Source organism: Ammospiza caudacuta, chromosome 1 (assembly GCF_027887145.1).
Source record: "Ammospiza caudacuta isolate bAmmCau1 chromosome 1, bAmmCau1.pri, whole genome shotgun sequence".
NCBI lineage: Eukaryota > Metazoa > Chordata > Aves > Passeriformes > Passerellidae > Ammospiza > Ammospiza caudacuta.
This window is the reverse complement of record NC_080593.1, coordinates 57,772,964-57,792,699: the sequence shown is the minus strand read 5'-3', so window position 1 is coordinate 57,792,699 and position 19,736 is coordinate 57,772,964. Positions and strand designations below refer to the sequence as shown.

The 19,736-nt window shown below is 39.4% G+C and overlaps 1 protein-coding gene across 1 annotated transcript in view; it reads right to left on the bottom strand.

Moving 5' to 3' along the window:
* NFX1 (nuclear transcription factor, X-box binding 1) overlaps nt 1-19,736 on the bottom strand; it is a 75,462-nt gene that overhangs the window by 18,722 nt on the left and 37,004 nt on the right. The window contains exons 9-19 of the mRNA XM_058802460.1: nt 19,467-19,684; nt 18,654-18,751; nt 16,632-16,662; nt 15,411-15,493; nt 14,762-14,870; nt 9,589-9,708; nt 8,884-8,963; nt 8,324-8,554; nt 7,978-8,051; nt 5,385-5,486; nt 352-393 (exon numbers count right to left, since the gene is read on the bottom strand). Of these exons, the coding sequence (XP_058658443.1) occupies nt 352-393; nt 5,385-5,486; nt 7,978-8,051; nt 8,324-8,554; nt 8,884-8,963; nt 9,589-9,708; nt 14,762-14,870; nt 15,411-15,493; nt 16,632-16,662; nt 18,654-18,751; nt 19,467-19,684 (1,188 nt within the window). The remainder of the gene's footprint in view (nt 1-351; nt 394-5,384; nt 5,487-7,977; nt 8,052-8,323; nt 8,555-8,883; nt 8,964-9,588; nt 9,709-14,761; nt 14,871-15,410; nt 15,494-16,631; nt 16,663-18,653; nt 18,752-19,466; nt 19,685-19,736) is intronic.

The window sequence follows — 19,736 nt, the reverse complement described above, 5'->3', positions numbered from 1 at the left end:
GGGTAGGAGAAAAAAACCCCAAAATGTAACAAAACATAAGCAAACAAAAAAAAAAATCCATATAAACCCCCCCAACCTTCCATGTGTTCTAGAAGAATTAAGTTACAGGTTACTAATACTAATTAATAGCTTGCAAAATATAAGGTCTGTACATTTGAAACTACTCATTTAGAGCTAGAATATTCTAGCAAGATTTCTAATCATTCAATATAGATCTTTATAACAGGAATCATCTCCACATTTATCTGTTCTCTAGGTCATGAAGAAAAAGATTTCTTCTCTACATAGCATTACCTTTCCAAAACTAGACTACTTCTGTTAAAAAAAAAAGGAAGCAAGTTAATTTCCCACCTGTTCCTCTGAATAGCTAAGCATTCTTCGTCACATTGCAACCTGAATTATGAAAGAAAACTAAAATTAGAATCACTGCTGCCCGTCATACTTTTCAAACTGTAGCATGTTGGTGTCATATTATCACAGCCTAAAGAAGTAACAAGAATGTGTGAGAATATTTTATCATATTAGTACAGAAAGAGCTAAAAATAAACAAACAAGCAATAATCAAAGATCTTTGAGGACCCAATCTCTTCTCCAGGTCTTGAACAGGAGCAGCAGTCACCAAGGTTGTACAGGAACTGAGGAAAAAAGCTTCTGAACTAGATGCTATATTGGTAAATTGAAAGTGAAATAGATTGGCAGAGTTCTGCAGATCCATCCTTGAGGGAGGCCCACCAAGAGTCAGAGGACTCACATGACTCGCACTGTTAGGCAATAGGAGGACACCTGGTGGTTGAAGGGGAGTGGAAATGGGTCCCTACTCAGGGAGGTAACAGAAATTCCTCCCAACCCCTATCACCTGCCCAGGTGCCACTTCAGAATAGGTATGAGGCTCTGGATCTAGAGGGTCAGCCAGATAACGTAGAAGAAAATTATCTGCCCAGCCGGCCTCTCAATTACTCTTCTTCTATGATCCATTCCGACGGATCACCACCTCCGATATTAATAAAATAAGAAGGGTAGTTGTAGTGGGTGATTTCCTTCTGACGGGAACAGAGGGCCCCATATGTCAACCAGACCCATCCTACAGGGAGGTCTGCTGCCTCCCTGGGGCCCACATATGGGATATTACTGAGAGGCTCCCTGGGCTGATTCAGCCCTCTGATTATTACCTACTGCTGATACTCCAGGTTGGCATGAAAAGAGGAGTGTCAGGGAAATTAAAAGGGACTTTAGGACACTGGATCAAGTTGCTGATAGGGCAGGAGCACAGGTAGTGTTCTGCTCAGTCCCTTTGGTGGCAGTGAAAAACATTGAAAGGAAGAGGAGAGCCCACATTGTCAACAAGTGGCTCAAGGGTTGGTGTCATCTGCAAAATTTTGGGTTCTTTGATCATGGGGCAACTTTTGTGGCACCTGGCTGCTGGAACTGGATGGGCTCCATCTCCCTGTTAAGGGCAGAAGGATTTTAGCTCATGAACTGGCAGAGGCCATTGAGAGGGCTTTAAACTAGGTTTGAAGGGGGAAGGGGATGCAGTTGGGCTGTCTGGAAGGCCCAAGGGTGGTAAGCCTGAGTTAGGGGTGAAATCAGCAGCCCAGCTGAGCTGCATGTATACTATTGCATGCAGCACAAGTAACAAACAAGAAGAACTGGAAGCCAAGGTACAGCAAGAAAGCTATGATGTAGTTGCCATCATGGAAACATGGTGGGACAACTCACATGGCTGGAGCGCTGCACTGGATGGCTACTTTAGAAGAGACAGGAAATAGAGACGAGGCGAAGGCGTGGCCCTTTATATTAGGGAGGCTTTTGATCCCATGGGTATTGAAACTAATTACAACAAAGTTGAATGCCTATGGGTAAGAATTAAGGGTAACCCCAACAAGGCTGACATCCTAATGGGAGTCTTATAATCCACCCGAAATGGAAGAAGAGGTGGACAACTTATTCTATGAGCAGCTGGAGAATGTTTCAAGATCACCAGCCTTTGTTCTTGTAGGTGACTTCAACCTACCAGACATCTGCTGGGAACTTAATACAGCAGAAAAGAGGCAGTCCAGGAAGTTTTTAGAGTGCGTGGAGGACAACTTTTTGTCGCAGCTGGTGAGTAAGCCCACCAGGGGAGGGACTGTGTTAGACCTATTGTTTACAAACAGAGACGGGCTGGTGGGAGATGTGGTGCCTGAAGGCCACTTGGGGCACAGTGATCATGAAATTACAGAGTTCTTGCTATTTGGTGAATCAGGAGGATTTCAATAAGACTTTTACACTGGACTTCCAGAGGGCAGACTTTGGCCTATTTAGGAGATTATTTAGAGAGTACCTTGGGAACCAACCCTAAAAAGAAAGGAATTCAGGAAAGGTGAGTGTGCTTCAAAACAGAGATCTAGAAGGCAGAAGAACAGACTGTTCCTGTGTGCCAAAATATGAGTTGACAAGGCAAATGTTCAGCCTGGATGGATAACGAGGTTTTGAAAGGACTTAGGAATAAAAAGAGGATGTATCATCTTTGGAATGAGGGTCAGGGCTCTCAGAAAGTATTTAAGGGGGTTGCTAGGACATGTAGGAAAGAAAACTAGGGAGGCCAAAGCTCACTTCAAACTTAATTTGACAACTTTTTTTGTAAAGGATAATAAAAAATGTTTTTTACAAATATACTAATGGCAAAAGGAAGGGTAAGACCAACCTTTGCTCTCTATTGGATGAGAGAGGGAACTTAGTAACTGCAGATGAGGAGAAGGTGGAAGTACGTAACACGTTCTTTACCTCAGTCCTTGGTGGGAAGATGGCTTGTCCTCAGGACAAGTCTCCTTCTGGGTTGGTAGATGGTATCAGGGAGCAGAATACCCCCCCTATTATCCAGGAGGAGGCAGTCATAGAATTGCTGAGCCACTTGGATGTTCATAAATTTAAGGGACCAGATGGGATCCATCTCAGGGTGATAAGGGAGCTGGCAGATGAGCTTGCGAAGCTGCTCTCAATCATTTACCAGCAGCCCTGGCTCACTGGTGAGGTTCCAAATGACTGGAAGTGGGCCAGTGTGACGCCCGTCTACAAAAAGGGTGGGAAGGAGGATCCTGGCAATTATAGGCCAGTTAGCCTGACCTCAGTACCCAGTAAGATGATAAAACAGTTTATACTGAGTGTCATCACACAGCACTAACAGGACAGCCACGGCATCTATCAGACCGAGCCAGCATGTGTTTAGGAGGGGTAAGTCATGTTTGATTAACCTGGTCTCTTTTTATGACTAGGCCATCCATCCGGTGGATGCAGGAAAGGCTGTGGATGTTGGCTATCTGAACTTCAGCACAGCCTTTGACACTGTCTCCCACAGCATACTCCTGGAGAAGATGGCAGCCCATGGGGCTTGGACAGGAGCGCTCTTGCTGGGTTAAAAACTAGCTGGATGGCTGGGCCCAGTTAGGAGTGGTGTCCCTCAGAGCCTGTGCTAGGGCCAGTTTTGTTCAATATTTTTACTGATGACATGGATGAGAGGACTGAGTCTTCCATTGGTAAATTTGCAGACAAAACTAAGCTGGCAGCATGTGTTGATCTGCTGGAAGGCAGGAATGCTCTGCAGCAAGATCTGGAACAGTTGGATGTATGGGCAGAGTCCAATAAGATGACATTTAGTAAGTCCAGGAGGAGAGTCCTGCATTTTGGCCACAATAACCCTCTGCAACATTACAGGCTGGGGATGGTGTGGCTGTACATTGCTCAGGCATAAAGGGACTTTGGGGTACTGGTCAACAGCCAGCTGAACATGAGCTAGCAGTGTGCCCTGGTGGCCAAGAAGGAAAATGGCATCCTGGCCTGTATCAGGAATAGTGTGGCCAGCAGGACCGGGGAGGTCATTTTTCCCCTGTACTTGACACTGGTGAGGCCACACCTTGAGTACTGTGTCAAGTTCTGGGCCCCTCAGTTTACGAAGGACATTGAGATGTTTGAGTGCATCCAGAGGAAGGCAACGAGGCTGGTGAGGGGCTTGGAAGCCGAGCCCTATGAGGAACAACTGAGGGAGCTGGAGTTGTTTAGCCTGAAGAAAAGGAGACTCAGACGTGACCTTCTCACTCTCTACAACCTCCTGAAAGGTGGTTGTAGTCAGATGGGGTTTGGTCTCTTTCTCCAGACAGCAACTGACAGAACAAGAGGACACAGTCTTAACCTGTGCCAACAGAGATATAGGTTGGATATCAGGAAAAGGTTTCTTATGGAAAGAGTGATAAAGTTCTGGAATGGTCTGCCCACGGAAGTGGTGGAGTCACCATCCCTGGATGTGTTTAAAAAAATAATGGATGCTATGGTTTAGTTGAGGTGTTAGGGCACAGGTTGGACTTGATGATCTTGAAGGTCTCTTCCGACCTAGTGATTCTGCAAATAAAGGCTACCTACAACAGTTTAGGTATGATATTAGGAAAGACTTGCACAAAGAAAAGCCATCTCTGGTAATTTCAACTGTTCAAGGAAAGGGCAGTGTGCATCCACACAGAAAGATGTGTTAGTGACTGCAACATAATAGCCAAAGTTCTTAAGTATGCTGGCACTGGCTTTGGTACAGGAAATCATGAAGCAACTATATGGGAAATGTCATTATTTTGACTTTACACAATATAAAAGAACATTAGATTTTAACACACATAATAGACTGACACTGAAATAATCAAATGTAATATAAAGAAAGAAGACATGATAACAGATATAAACTAAAACCAGAGATTAGGGACTTCAAAGGCAAAGACTTCAGTAATTCAAGTTTCTGTCAGAAGGATGCTGGAGAAAGTTGACCACTTCATAAAGAAATTATACTATAAGTAAAGGGACAAGATATTTCAGTCCTGAGGAACACCAGGAAAACTTATGCCACAAAATTAAAATCAGGTTTGTGGTGCCAGCCAGGATGACAACACCAAAGCACCAATCAAACTGAAATACAAACATGAAAACTTCTAAAACAGGTAATACAAAAATATTGTAAATAGTTAAGATAATGACTAGGAGAAAATATGGCCTATCAATAATCCAAAAAGGAACACTGGATTGCTGAAACAGAAGATGAAGTCTATTGCCCTGTCTAGAAATCTGAAAAAATCCAGAGGAACTCCAATGTGTTGGCAGAGTAGAAAAAAAACTCTGAAACCACAGTTGTATTGTCCCACACTTAATTATTTAACAACCAACCATACAATGACAGAGATCTCATTCTACATGAAAGAAAAACCATGAACCACCACAGAACTGCAAAATACTCTAAGCATATTGCTAAAGTAGAGTCAGACTGGTACTACAGCTAGCATTTTTATAACCATACTAATATATTTTGCATGTCACCTATGCTTCAGGTACACACAAAGGCTTCAAATATGTTACTACATCTATCTCCTTACCTGGCTTGCTTCATTTCTTTTTTCGTAATAAGCCTACTGATTTCCACTGAATCCCCAAGCTGTAGATCTGTTAGCTTAGTTGCTATAGATATAGCAGCTATTCTGAAAAAGAGAGTGGTAAATTTCATTTAAAACAACACATAAACTTCTGAAAAGGTATATAAGGGTGCAGATTTAACATCTAGGTGGAAGAAGTAAGACAGACTGATCTTCTTCTCATTAGATTGGAACTCTAGTTCTACACCACCAAGTTTTAGGAACCTGATCTAGTTACATAAATCAAGAGTCTACTCTCATCTCCCTCAACTAGGAGTAACACTAACAAATGGACGTGCTTCTTATGCAAGTTGAAATTAGGCACGGCAAATACTCTTTCTCCTCACTTGCTAATTATACAAGCTACAGCTGACGATATAGCTTTAACCATCATTTTATCTGATTTTTCCCTGACTGTATGCAACTAAAATCTGTAAAGTGAATTTACGAAGTACTTAGAAATTTGCTTGGAAAATATGGTTAACACAATCCACAAGGAGAGGACAAAATGCCTACCAAGATCATTACCATTTTCTTTATAAAGATTCTTCCAAATTCCCTTCAATAACAAGTCTTCCCAGTCTCCTTTGCTTAAATTTGTATAACTAAAATATACAGGAATTTTTTATGGAAAAATCCCACAAAATTTTCAAACAAACTCCTAAAAATGAAACATTGTATCCTCTTGAACTAGCTTTTCTGTTACATTAAAATAAAAGGATATATTTGTTTCTGTATGTTTATCTCTATGTTTTTCATCACATTCAAAGACCAATCACCTATCAGGAAAAAGGAAAATCATACTACATAAAACAAAAAAAAATCACTTAGAGGCACTTCATATTAATCAGCTGATGCCAAAGTCTAGATAATGGGACATTAGATTATATGAATCATTTGTGCCATATGTACAGATATAGCAGCACAGGTATTTCCTGTTTCCTTGGGCATTCTTTCACCAACATTCACTGACAAAGCCCAAAGCTTCTCTAAAATTTTTCAGAAAACTTGGATACTCCCCTAATTTGCTGACTTTTACTTTGCTGTGGGGTTTTTTTTTACAGTTTTTGTTATCATTGTTTTGGTTTGGTGATAGGTAGGAAAAATGGCCAACTTATCTCCACAAAATTAGAATAATCTTTCAGGAACCGGAACTGCTGGAGTTATCAAACTTAGCTGGCACGTTACTATCACAAGTCAAGAATAATTTGCAAGCACATATGAACACATTTTAACTGATACAAACATCTGCTTTAAACAGAAGAGTTTCCCTTCCTCTAGATTTGGGCTCTGATCAGAGAAATAAATACATAGGCATTCACCTCACACATGCAAGATCTTTCATTGGCTTCAAAGAACCATTTTCCTTGCATGAATATTTAGGCAGTGCCCAAGTTATAAAACAGCAGAGAAAGAATTTCAAGAATCTGGACTTGTATGTTATCTTCTGAACTTATCATTAATGACAAGCAATTGTCAATTTAAACTGGTATTTCAACGTTGAGCCAGTCTTCTGATTTGTATTCATAGTGATGAAAAGACCAAAAAAACCAAACTTCTGTACCTGTATCCTGCATTCAACTTAGTATTGACAACAACTTTTTTTTCTAATTAGCACATTTTTCTCCTTGTTTTCATTAGGTAGCACTAAGTACCTAAGCTAAACTATTTTCTGTCAGAATGTGAATAGGGACAGTGTTCATCAGAAATCAAGCAGCAATACCCTAGGCCGGGCTAGGACAAAAAAAAGGCCCTCCAATACCAGTTCCAAATAAACCCATCACTAAGAAACCTTCTCTGAAAGACAGGAAGAATCTCAGACTTTGTTTGCCTAACAAGTAGGATACAGAACAGAATTCTGATCACATACCAACTATTTAGACTAACTTTTTTACTCCCTTTCAATCACAGCCTAAGAGTAAGACTTTTAAAATCATTATTATTACTGTTTTGCTATATTCATTTCAAAAGTTCCAAAGCCCCATTTTTCTTCTTTTCCTTGTCCATTCCTTGCTCTCTCTCCTATGAGAGAGAAAATTAAGTTTAGACACAGGATCTGGAAATTGTTGCAATAAATACAGTTGGGTAGGGCTCAGTTTGCCCAAGATTAAAACCCAAGATTTAGATGCCAAAGCTCTCCAGCCTAAATTTAGCTATTTCAGAATTACTTTAAATCACTCTTCAGCATTCATCATCTCTACTGACTAGGTTGCATCATACAAGATTATAAACTTGGACAGCAAGTCACACATGGACTGCAATCACCTACATTTGGGCTCTGTGGTAGAATAGAGTTCCACATATGGAAGAGTCAAGCGTTGACAGACTAACAGGGAAAAAAAAAAAAAACAGAGTTCTAATACTGCATAGCTGGTACAAAAGCTCTGGGAAATACCACCACCACCCCCACCCGCGAAAACTACCACATGTCAAAGTACAAAAAAGTCAAAAAGCTTGTGAACTAAATATGTTCAGTCAAGTCTTACCACCTGCAATATAATCAAATTGTGAAGCAGTAGGTCCAGTAAAGAATTGAAATCATTATTACCATACCAACCTTTGATATGTATTAGATGCTTCGGAGCATATCATACTTTCCTTCCTTCTTCCACACTCACACTGAAGATCAACCTGCCATATCACATAAGTGAGCAGCTTTTTAAAGTTTTGTCTATTTACTGCCATGAAGGATATAAACTTATTCATTTTAGATGGCCTATTGTAGTGGAATAATGGCTAACTAAAAGCGATGAATAGTTTTATTTTTAAAAAATCAGTATTTTAAGTTTACAGACAAAATGTTAGGTTATCAATATACAAACATGTCACAACCGTTACTGGCTGATAATTAAACCATATAATTCACCTCTGACTTTGCAGTGAATTTCCTTTAGGTATCTAACCTTTGCACAGCAGGATGTTGTCGGGCAGTGTGAAGAAGGATGACAGGGAGCCATACACGGATGATTACAATATAGCCTTGGAATAATACATGGTTGTTTACATTCTTCATCTATAAGACATTCTCCTTTATGACAAATTCTTTTACATTTGTGCATTCCACATTTTAACATCTGATTGCAGCGAAGTCCACAGGAAATGTCAGTGAGATGACAAGGAATATTACTTCGCAGCTGAAAGAGGAAAGGAAGAAGATGACAACTAACGGTAAAAATTATCAATGGAAATATCATAGTGCTTTTACTGTTCACACCTTCAATGGCACTGTCCACATAAGAATCTTCACACTAAAAGATCTTAGGTCAAAGAATGAGTTTTGTTTTATACTATAGTCCAATAAAGTTGGTTTGCATGCATACAGAATAAAGATATACTTCTCCAATTTAATCACATTAAACTCCAACTCCAGTAACATATTCCATTTCAAAAACGACACAAAAATCTAAGCCTACAGTCATAAAAAATTGTTTATCATTCAAAACCATTGATTGTCCAGACTTACTTCATGCTTGCCCATACACCATTTCTGAGTGAGATAGGTACAGGGGGGGCATTTCTCCTCACTATGACATGAATGGTACACTGCAGCCACAGAAATACAAAAGTCGTAACAATTTTATCAGTATACTTCAGCTGAATGCATTAAAGAAGACAGTAAAGACTATTACACATGAGAGTGCAAAACTACACAATTTATGGGAAGGATTATGCATCACAAAAAATTATGATGCCAAGTGTTTATGTGAATAATCTCTATACACTCTAAATTAAATAGCAGATAATTTTCTAAGTTGTGAGTAGGGTTTTACTCTCAGGCAAAATTTGCCAGAAACTGTCTGACCCACACTACTTATTTTGTGATCAGCCAATTAATTTCCAAGGAACATAGAAACTAACTGTTCCTTAGATTATCCTACTGTTTCAATAGAGCACTTGATCTTTGAAATACAGCAATTAATGTGTTGTGACTGATAAGAAAAAACACCAGAAGTACCATTAGTAGTTTTCATTGCAAGTTTTTAGCTGGTTGGCTTGGATATATATTTTCAAATAGACTTATGTACACTTTTCTACATTTTGATTAAAAGAACCCCAAATTAAAACAAACAAACAAACACACAACCCCACTACACAACAAAACCAACCAATAAAAAATCAATAAAAAAACTCCAAAAAACCCCAATCAAAACTGAATATCTTGACTTACCTGGATGATCACAGTCATGTGGCCTGGTGCATGTTTTTTTACACTCTGGTGGCTGAGTGCCACAGGGAACAGGGGGGTAAATCACAGATTCACCACAATAACAAGTCAACTCGTCAAAACCTGAAAAAAAAGTCAAATATATCCTAATGACTACATCTATTTGCATGTTTCCTCTATGAGAAATCTTGATGTAACATGCAAATGTTTTATTCCAGCTTTGTTTCTTAATATTAAGCACTAATATTTGAAATTAGTGAATTTATTAGCTTTTGTTGCTCCTACAAGAAAACTAGACTATGAAGACTTGGTTAGGAATTATGCTTTGCTTTTGGAGCGGTTCTTTCACATCAATATTTTGAACCAGAGCAAGCAAAATGCTTATGTCAAGTTGAAAGCTTTGCTGTTCTACCTTTGATTTAAAAAGGGGAGATTTCTCTTCAATTCCCTTCCAGAAGGCCAATCATCAAAATTTTGTCTTCCAAATTTCCTGACATCACTTTTTCAGACCGTTGTTTAGATTTTGTCATTTTGCCAAGCCCTGAATATAGTACTATAAAGAAAATTACCAAAAGAAAACAAGTCTTCTTTATGGTATTTATTATTACACGGATCCTCATAAGCGCTCATTATGAACGTGTCCAAATACTTCAAACTCAGCTTTGTATGTTTTGGAAGTCCTCTGTCTCAGGCAGTACCTATTTTATTCTGAGTGCATTTTTTTATCTTCTGTGTTCGGGAAACAAGTTTTAATCTCCTATAACATCCAAATCTCAGTATTAAACAAAGTAACAGAAGTACTTACATACACCACCTCAATGAAAGCACTGCACAAGAATTAATACAATTCACTGCTTCTTTTAGACTATATAAAAACTGGCAAACTGACTGGAATACAAACTACAGTTCCAACAGATAAATGCTTAGAAAAACAGAACACGAAGAAAACATTTGACATCATACAGGAGGAGATATGAGAACAAAAAGAGAATATGACTGGTCTATAAGCAAAGAAAGAGGTAGTGGAAAACAGCAGAAAATGGTGGAGGAAGTAAGAGAGAATAAAGGGGCAACAAAAATACAAACCAACAATTTAACCTGAAGAGGAGAGTGTTAAGAGAGCTTTGGAATTCAGCAAGTTCTCTAACTCTAACTCTGCAATCATAGGATTCTTCCTTCCTAATCTACCAAAGCAAAACCCATTGAACTCCCAAATGTTCCTACTGTCCCACTTCTACAGAAATTGACGGCTGCTAGATCAATATGCAGCTCCAGCCTAGGGTAGGACTGAACACACATTCCAGAGAGATGAGACACACAATATATACATAGCAACAACATGACCAGATACACAGACTAACACAAAGCCAACCAAATGATGAGGTTCAAGTAAAGAGGAATACCAATAGCTAAGTCCTATTCCTTCTCTTCAGCTTATAGGACTGAAGCTTATTAGTGAAGACACACACATACACACAATCCACTCCAAACTCACATGCACACCACCACATTCATGAATCTGAAATAACTAGCCGAGGCTGCCTAATATCCATGCCTGAACAGACTCCTTTCCCAGGTACTGGCTGAAGCCTTGGGTATTTCCAGAGGCAGATCTACTCCTTCTAGCTACTCAATCCAGCTTTGAAGCAAGCTTGTTAGAAAATTGCACACAAACCCTCATCCATGCATGTGCTGGCACCCAGATCAAGGAGTCCTTATAACTTATGATCCCATTCTCCCGCTGTTCGCACACAGGATACATCAATCTGGTCTCTCAGTTGCTAGCATAAAGATAATGTGCTCCCATGACGTGCAGACAAGCCTACAGCTGCTGGCACACAAGAACTCTCACACACTGAACAGAGAATGAGACTACACTGAAAGATATTAAATCTTAACTATGACAGGATAAACAATGGACATGAGGTGCACAGATCTCTATCAGGTAAGTAAGTTGACCAACAGCTTCATTTGTGCAAATGGTGTCTATTTTGCCTTCACTCCATTTGTCCACGCATCCACTTGATTCCTCCCAAATAACGTAACAAAATAATTTTTCCCCCATTAAAGTGACTTGAACCTGGCTGGATGCCCTGCATCCACCAAAGGTGCTCTATCACTCCCACCCACAGGCAGGGGAAAGAAAATATAATGACTTGAGATAAGGACCAGGAGAGGTCACTAACCAAATACCATAATGTGAAAAACAAAATGCCACTTGGGCATACTAACTGAGTTTATTTCTAATAAAATCAGAGGATAATGAGAAGTAAAATAAATCTTAAAAACACTTCTCCCCTACCCTTCCCTCTTTCCCAGGCTGCAGCTCCTGCCCCCCAGTGGTGCAGGGGTCGGGGAAGGGGGGCAGTTGATCACATATTTTTCCTATTGCTGCTCAGGGAGAAGAGTCCTTCCCTGCTCCACAGCTGGGTCCCTCCCATGGGGAGCTCTGCATGAACTTCTCCAACAGGAGTCCGTCCTGCATGCAACAGTCCTCCACAAACTGCTCTATTGTAGATCACTGTTCCAAAGGGTGCAGCCCTTCAGGCAAAACCTGGTCCAATGTGGGTTCCACCAGTCACAGGTCCTACCAGGAAACCTGCTCTAGTGCAAGCTCTGCTCTCCACAGGTCTGCAGGTCCCTGCCAAGAGCTTGTTCCAGCACAGGATTCCCACCAGTTCATAGCCTCTTTCAGGCATCCACTTGCTCCAGTGTGGAGTTCCCCTGTGAGCTGCAGGTGAATCTCTGTAGCCCTGTTGACCTCCATGGGCTGCAGGGCCACAGCTGCTTCACCATGGTCTTCCCCAACAGTGGCTCTGCTTCAGCACCTGAGCACCTCTTCCACCTCCTTTTTCACTGATCTTAAGTGTCTGCATTGTTGCCTCCTCTCATCTCTGGCTGCAATTACATCTGTTCACTGATTTTTTTTTTCACTTCTTAAATACATTTTCACAGAGGTTTTACTGTTATTCCTCATCAGCTTGACCTTGGCCAGTTGTGGATCCTAGAACCAGATGGCATTAACTCTGCTGGACATGGGTAGCTTCTGGCAGCTTCAAACAGAAGCCAATTCTGTAGCCCCTTGCTTCCAAACCCTGGATGCAAACCCACTACAGCCACTGGCCACTCAGCTACATCTGTACTCAAATCTGCTACTTCTGCTATTATTAGTGTGGTTACATCAGCATCACAACTACCTGGCCTTGGGAAATTTTGTTCTCAAAAAGGTTCCCTATACCTCACTCATCCAATTACTTGTGAAGCTCAGACATCTCTCACCCTTTTTGGTGAAGAACAGATGTGAAATTTCCTATCTGAAACGTCTTTCACTTTTTCAATGATTTTTGCTACGTTCAGAAATTTCTCAAGTCTGGTTATTTTTTAAAATCTGTCCCATCAGTTAAATCTCAGGCCAGATCCTACTCATTTGCCCATGTATTTTAAAGTACAGCAGTTAGTAAAAAAAACCTGCAATTTTTGTCTAAGGAGACTAAATTACAGCAAATAAGAATGCTAGGGCAAACAAAATGTTAGAAGAAAGAAGTAGAAAGCAAAAACAGAAAAGATTCAGAAAGTCCATGGAAAGGAATGTCCTGTGGAAAGGAAGCATGGGAAAGAGTAGAGCTTTGTTGTCCCTCACTACAGGCCTTGAAACAATCTTCCAAGGTCTTTGGAGGACCACAATGTTAGACAGCTACACTGGTCGCTTGCTATTGATGAGAAATGACAAGTAAAGAATCTTATAATGAGAAGTCCCTTAGTTGCACTAATCACGGTAATGGGGACAGAGTGCAGAAAGGTCTGATCCAAAGGGCAGAAATACAGTATCTGAAAACTCTGTTTTCCTAATGCACTGTCTCTAATGCTGACATTATTTATTGTCCCCAAGAGATGTATTCCTGTCTTGAAGTAGACTGTGCATGCATAAAGAAACCCTAGCACAAGAAAGGGACCACACTTATCAGCACTGAGGAAATTGCACAGGAAAGCAAAGTACCTGGGAAGCACACAGAGGTGTAGATGCACTCTAGTATTGCACCTTGATGTCAGTCCTCACCATTCCTAGCAAAAGCAGTAATGGAGATAAAAGCAGGGACAAGAAATTCAATCTACTGAGTAGGCAAATGACTTACAGCTGACCATACCATGGCATTTGATACCATGGCTGATATAAGCCACCTGCAAAGTGTTGGCTAGACAGGTGAATCAGAGTCAAGAATGGCCCTTGGGAGTGCTGAGAAAGACTGACCACCAACTACAGGGTCAGAATCATATAGGACCACATAACGTATGCCTCTGTAATCTCAACAAGCAGTGTCCAGAGAAAGCAGGTAAGAAGTCTTTAAAGATACTGCTTAGTTGATTTACCTCTGGACAGATTCAAATGGGAAACTTCAGGGGCACAGAGGTTTAAGCCAAATTACCATAATAATCATGTTCCTGAAGTACATAACTGCTTTTTCTGTATTCAGAAAAAAAATCAGCATGGAAGATTGACCTCTAGATTTTATCACATTCAACAGTGGAGCAGTTTACAGTGGAGGCATCCCACTTAACAATGGAGGCAATCCTTAGGTCTCCTTTCATCTGAGAGTGAAATATAATCTTCAAAAACATTGCAGCAATGTGGATAAGTTTAATGACCTTTAATATTAAACTCACAGAATTCACTGAAGAAAAACAACTGCTCAGAAAAATCCATGCATTCTGACTCAACTAGACCAGAAGTTACTAACAGGACCTCTGAGACATTAAGATTACTATTTTCCTTTGTCAAGAGAAATGTTTGCACACAGAAATATTTATTTTTCTAATGAGAGATGCAGTCAACACATGCATCATATTCATAGGCTATTAAGACAGACTACAATGCTTACTCAAGCACAGTGAGCTTCAGAGGCTCTAGCACCTTCTCTTTCCCAGGATGATTCCATGAAAAGTTGGTCGCCATAAAATGGAGGTCTTTGACTATGTCCATGTACATATAATACAGGAGAGACACATGTACTAGTGCAGCGAAGCCACTTCAATCTGTAAACAGTATCCTTACAATCTACATCACCTTTCTCCTTTTTCACCAGTGTGAAATAGATCACGTTAACTGCCTAGGGCTATACAAAGATATTAATGTATTCCTAGAATAAAAGACAATTATGTATTTTTGCACATAACTCACTTGTTTGCCAGCATGTTTGACAACTGCCACGATGGCAGGGTTCTTCACATCTATGAAGCCCACAGTTGAGTTTACGACCACAAACCAAAGAGCACTTATGTTCTGTGTCCTAAGAAATGGCAAAAAAGAAAAAGCAGAATTTACCTATAAGCCCTATTGGTTATTTTTTCCTCTTTGAGGTTCCAATCTACTTCTAATAATAGATAGACAAAACTGTATAGTGCAAAAAATAGCTTAGGCCAAATCTATACAGCTTTTCTATCACTGTATGAATACACAATTTTTAATGCAGATTCTGTTAAGACTTCTGTTACAAACACAGCTACAAGGTTTATGCTTCTCCTATTAAGTAATATGTTTTTCCTCTCCATTTTCCCTGAAAATCACTGCATTGACAAAAAACACCTTTACACTGATTTAACTGCATTTAGGCTGAAATTTGGCTTTACTTTTATAATGATACCTATAAAAGAAAACTTGCAAAATAAATGCACACACACAAACTTTGTGAGCATAACCAACAAAGCAAATAGAGAATGAAGACGCACAAAAATGGAAAGATACAAAAGAAAAAAAGACTATTAACATCACAACCAAAATTAAATGCACATCACATCAAGCAATTTTATAGAACCACAGGTACACTTACCACACAGCAAACTTCATTACACTTGTGTCGTCCACATGATCTCTTCTTGTTGCATCGCTTGTCACACATGAATGTAATAGCAGCTATTAAAAAGAAAATCCCCCCAAATTCCTAACTTTTAGATCTTTGTATATGCTGAGAATAAAACCTGTAACTACAGTACTACGCTAAGGCTATTGCAGGGCTTGGTCTATGAGAGACTAACACAGAGTAAGCCAGCAAGCAAACTTTTGAACTACTCGCTCTACGTCACAATTATCCCCATGTGGGCACTTGCCTTTCTTTAAAGAAACTCTTACTCAAAAGGATTTTGGAAAGCAGAATCCATGAAGCTAGTTAATTTCTCCTTAACCTTCACACCGTAAACTCCACACAACAGAACAAAGAAAACAGGATATTCTGATACACTGAAGTACCATAAACATCCAATTTAAGACTGCTTAAACTGGGGTGGTTTTAGCTGTTTTAGTCAGCTAAAAACAACTACTGCTATTTGCTCATGAAATTACTGCTAGCAAAGAACATCCTTATTACCATAAACAGCTAACAAAAGGGAATCATTTCTGGATTCCATAAGAGCAAAGTCTTCATAGACAAAAGGTCAAATTAGAAAATAAGCGTATTACTCCCTTATGTATCTTGTAGACCTCAGCAGATAGAGGTCAATCAAGTAAAGATTTCACTAAGGGGAATTTTGAGATGTTATGTCCTGAATACCAAGAAGCATCACATGGGAACACTCTGACGCAAAGATCATCACCATACAATGTCTAGTAGAATCAAAGCTTGTATTTCCCCAGAAACATAGGCATCAGAGTAAAACTATTACACTGAATCTGAGCTGTGCAAGTTGACCAAAAGTTATACAGGATGATGGGAGAGTAGGAGGGGGATGGTAACCTATTGAATATGGCAGGTGGTGTAAGAAACTGTTCAAAATAAAACAGACATAATCTTTGAGATCAAATGTGAAGAAGCCTTTCCTTATGTAAAATATTAAAGAAAACTAAATATGTTTATATTTCAAACCTTCTCCCAAACATAGCAGCATGACCAGTACCATGAACAAGCAGCAGAAATTACCAACTTAGCATGGAAGCATGGATATAAGATGCAGTACAGATTAGCTATTTTCCGATCTTGTCAATCAAACTCCAAACTACTATGAGCTGTAATAAGTTTTAAAAAACTTTACATTATGTATGTATCGTTATCTTGTACCTTTATTTCTGAGAAGAGCACATGGGATTTCCTAGGAAACAAACAAGCAGCCATTAGATTAAAATAAATGAAACAACTGAAACATACTTATCTAGAAAACATTTGGTCACACGAAAAAAGAAGTACAACTCAGTTTTCATGTGTATAAAACATCTGTATACAAAAGTGAAATAAAAACTGGGAAAAAAATCCTCAAATCTTTGAACACAGTATTTGTTCCTTAAAGATTCAATACCGATTTTTAAAAAATGTAGTTTTGTATTCTCCACTTAATTCAGCAGTTTTAAGTGTCACCGTAAACTGAGAGAATCAGGCTTGTCCTAAGAAACCAGAAATCTATGTGATGGAAACCAGTAGAGATCTCCCAGAGAGTACTGATAGGAGTGCATAAATTTCTGCTTTGACCAAACGTCCCAAAAACCCAAGTCTGACAAAAGAAAGGAAGAAGCCTAAAGTTACGATCTACAAAGGTGTACCTAAAGACCTCAACATGAAAATAAAATGCGATGGATGAAAATAATATTGTTGATATTTGAAGCATTCACAATAACTTTATATTCTAAGCTGTCATTTCTGTGTATCACATTTTTCATAATTGATTAAAATTATCACTGTAGTTAACTCTTTTTATAGAAGAATCTTTCTGGTGTGTGAGAAACTTCATAAACTAAACCCAAAACCTCACTACCTTATTTCAAGATTCAAAATGCAATCTAAAGCCTTCTACGCCATAACTCCCTTCAGCAAACTTCTAGGAGAAAGCAGTTCCAACTGCTAGCAAACTCTCAGTAATTTCCATGCACCTACAGACTTACATATATTCAGAAACCACCTCTACTTGCAGATGATATATAACAGGTCAAAAAAGTCATCCAAGCTTCTGTCATAGTAGCCAAAAATTTCAAAGCTATTGTCCTGGGGTGACGTTATGATGCTTGTATCCCCATTCATGTGTTCTGTGCCTTTAAGACCGGCTGTGAAGAGTGGAAGTTTTGTTTGGGTTTCTCTTATCAGGGACACAGAGACGGGCAGTACATAGGGCTGTTTTGGCTTCTTGCTTTTCAGCTTGCTGCTTAGCTTGCTTGCTTTTCTGTTCTTGCTTCTGCTCTCGCTTTTGCTTCTGCTTATTAGCTAGTTTAGCTAAACAGTCCAAATTCCTTCCCGGACTGTTTCTCCTCTCCTGTTTCTTCGACCATCTCGAACCTGCTCCGGACTGGGACTGGGAACACCGAAGGTTTGCACCGTTTGGCTGCAGCAGCTGCCCCAGCACCGGAGGGATTGAGAACAGAGCAACCACCCCCGAAAGAGACTTTCTGATTTTGTCATCTTTCTCAGAGCGGTGTAATCCGGTGTTGTTCATTTTGTGTGCTGGGGGGTGCTGTGCCTGAAATAAACAGGTTCTTTCCACCTCTCTCCAAGGAACTTTTTCCCGAATCGGTTGGGGGGAGGGGCCGTGTGGGTTTTGCTTTCTGGAGGGGCCCTCCTTTGCAGATTCTTTAACAAATTTGCCCTAAACCAGGACAGCTATGATTACAGAAAGTAGCATGGTTTAAAAATATAATAATTACTAAATAACAATAACTGAGGACCTAGAAGATCACTATATAAATGTACAATGAACAGGAATCAGTAACAATGTAGTTGTTACTAAAACGTCTACAAGGAGACTACAAGCTATTACTATAAAGTTTTAATTAGGCTGCCTTTCCTCTCTCAGTTTACTCTTGGCACCACTAATAATTCCTTATGCTACAAAAATACTCCAGAATAATATGGAATTTTGAAGAATGTTTACACTAATAGAACTCTGTTCAAACTCTGCCAAAATACTTTAAAAATTGCCTTCATAGTAAAAGCATGTTACCACTTCACAGTGTAAGCTAGATACCATCTATCAGTTAGTATACAACATAAGTTTTTGCAGCTAAGGAGCACAGTACTTCTTTATACTTCTTCAGTTCCTTTTTCTCTACAGCTTTAAAAAGCAGCAAAGATTACCTGTTTTTGCGGTTACACACTCACCTTTTTTTTGAAGCCACACCTACAAAAAATATTTGATGTGTGAGAACATGGTCTACAGTCTCCTTCGTGGCAAAGGCTTTCACATGTATGAATGAACTCTAGCAAAATGAAAATACAAATATTAAGAATATAAAAAAATCTATGAGCACATAACATCATAATTATTAGGAGCATCTCTGGTCAATGATACTAAGCTTATGCACAGCTGAGTTGTATTTCCTTATTTTAAAACATTATTATGAACACACAGCCAGACTGCAGGCTCTACAGTGGTTTTTACACTCATTTTGGTTAAAACTCAAAATCGCTAATAAAATATTAATTTATTGAAAGTAAATATTTAAAGACCACTTTTTGTTTTGTTTGCAAAATATTGATATCAAAAGGGTTAATCTAAGAACAAAGACTGCATCTGTGTACTTTTAACAAAGAAACAGGCATGCCCTGCTTCCAGAGCAAGGAAGATAAAGGGACTGGGGGAGTAAGTACATCTGGCTTAGGAATGCAAACAGAGCCAAAATAAGACCATAAAAAGACTAAATCAGGAGGAGTTTTATAGTAATGAGCAATCATAATATGTATGAGATTTCTGCAGATTGCGAAGCACACGTATGTAATTTAAGTATATAAGCAATGCGCTTGCAGAGAATCGGAATGCAGGACTGTAGGTGAACTTACCCTGCCTGCAGCTGGTACCGCAATAGAGAATCCCTACTTCTTAATGCTGTATTGGTGTTCAGGAGTTCTATTCACCTGACTTGCGGTGACACTATGAGACACTTCAAATACTCCGATACAGAAATTTCTAATTACCATAGCTACCACAAGATAGAGGTTTGCCACATGTTTTTCCACACGATGGGATAGGATCTGTGCAAATTTTACGTTCAACACATCCTAGTTCCAGTAACTTGCTGAGAGGAGTCTGACCACAGGGACAACGATACACAACTTGTGGAAGTCGTGGACAGAGCTGGCAAGGCTGAGGATGGCATACTTGCTTACAGTTGTGCCTCCCACAATTTAATTTTCTGGAAAAAAGAAGCATCAAAGAAACAAAATAGAAAACAAGAAAAAAATTAA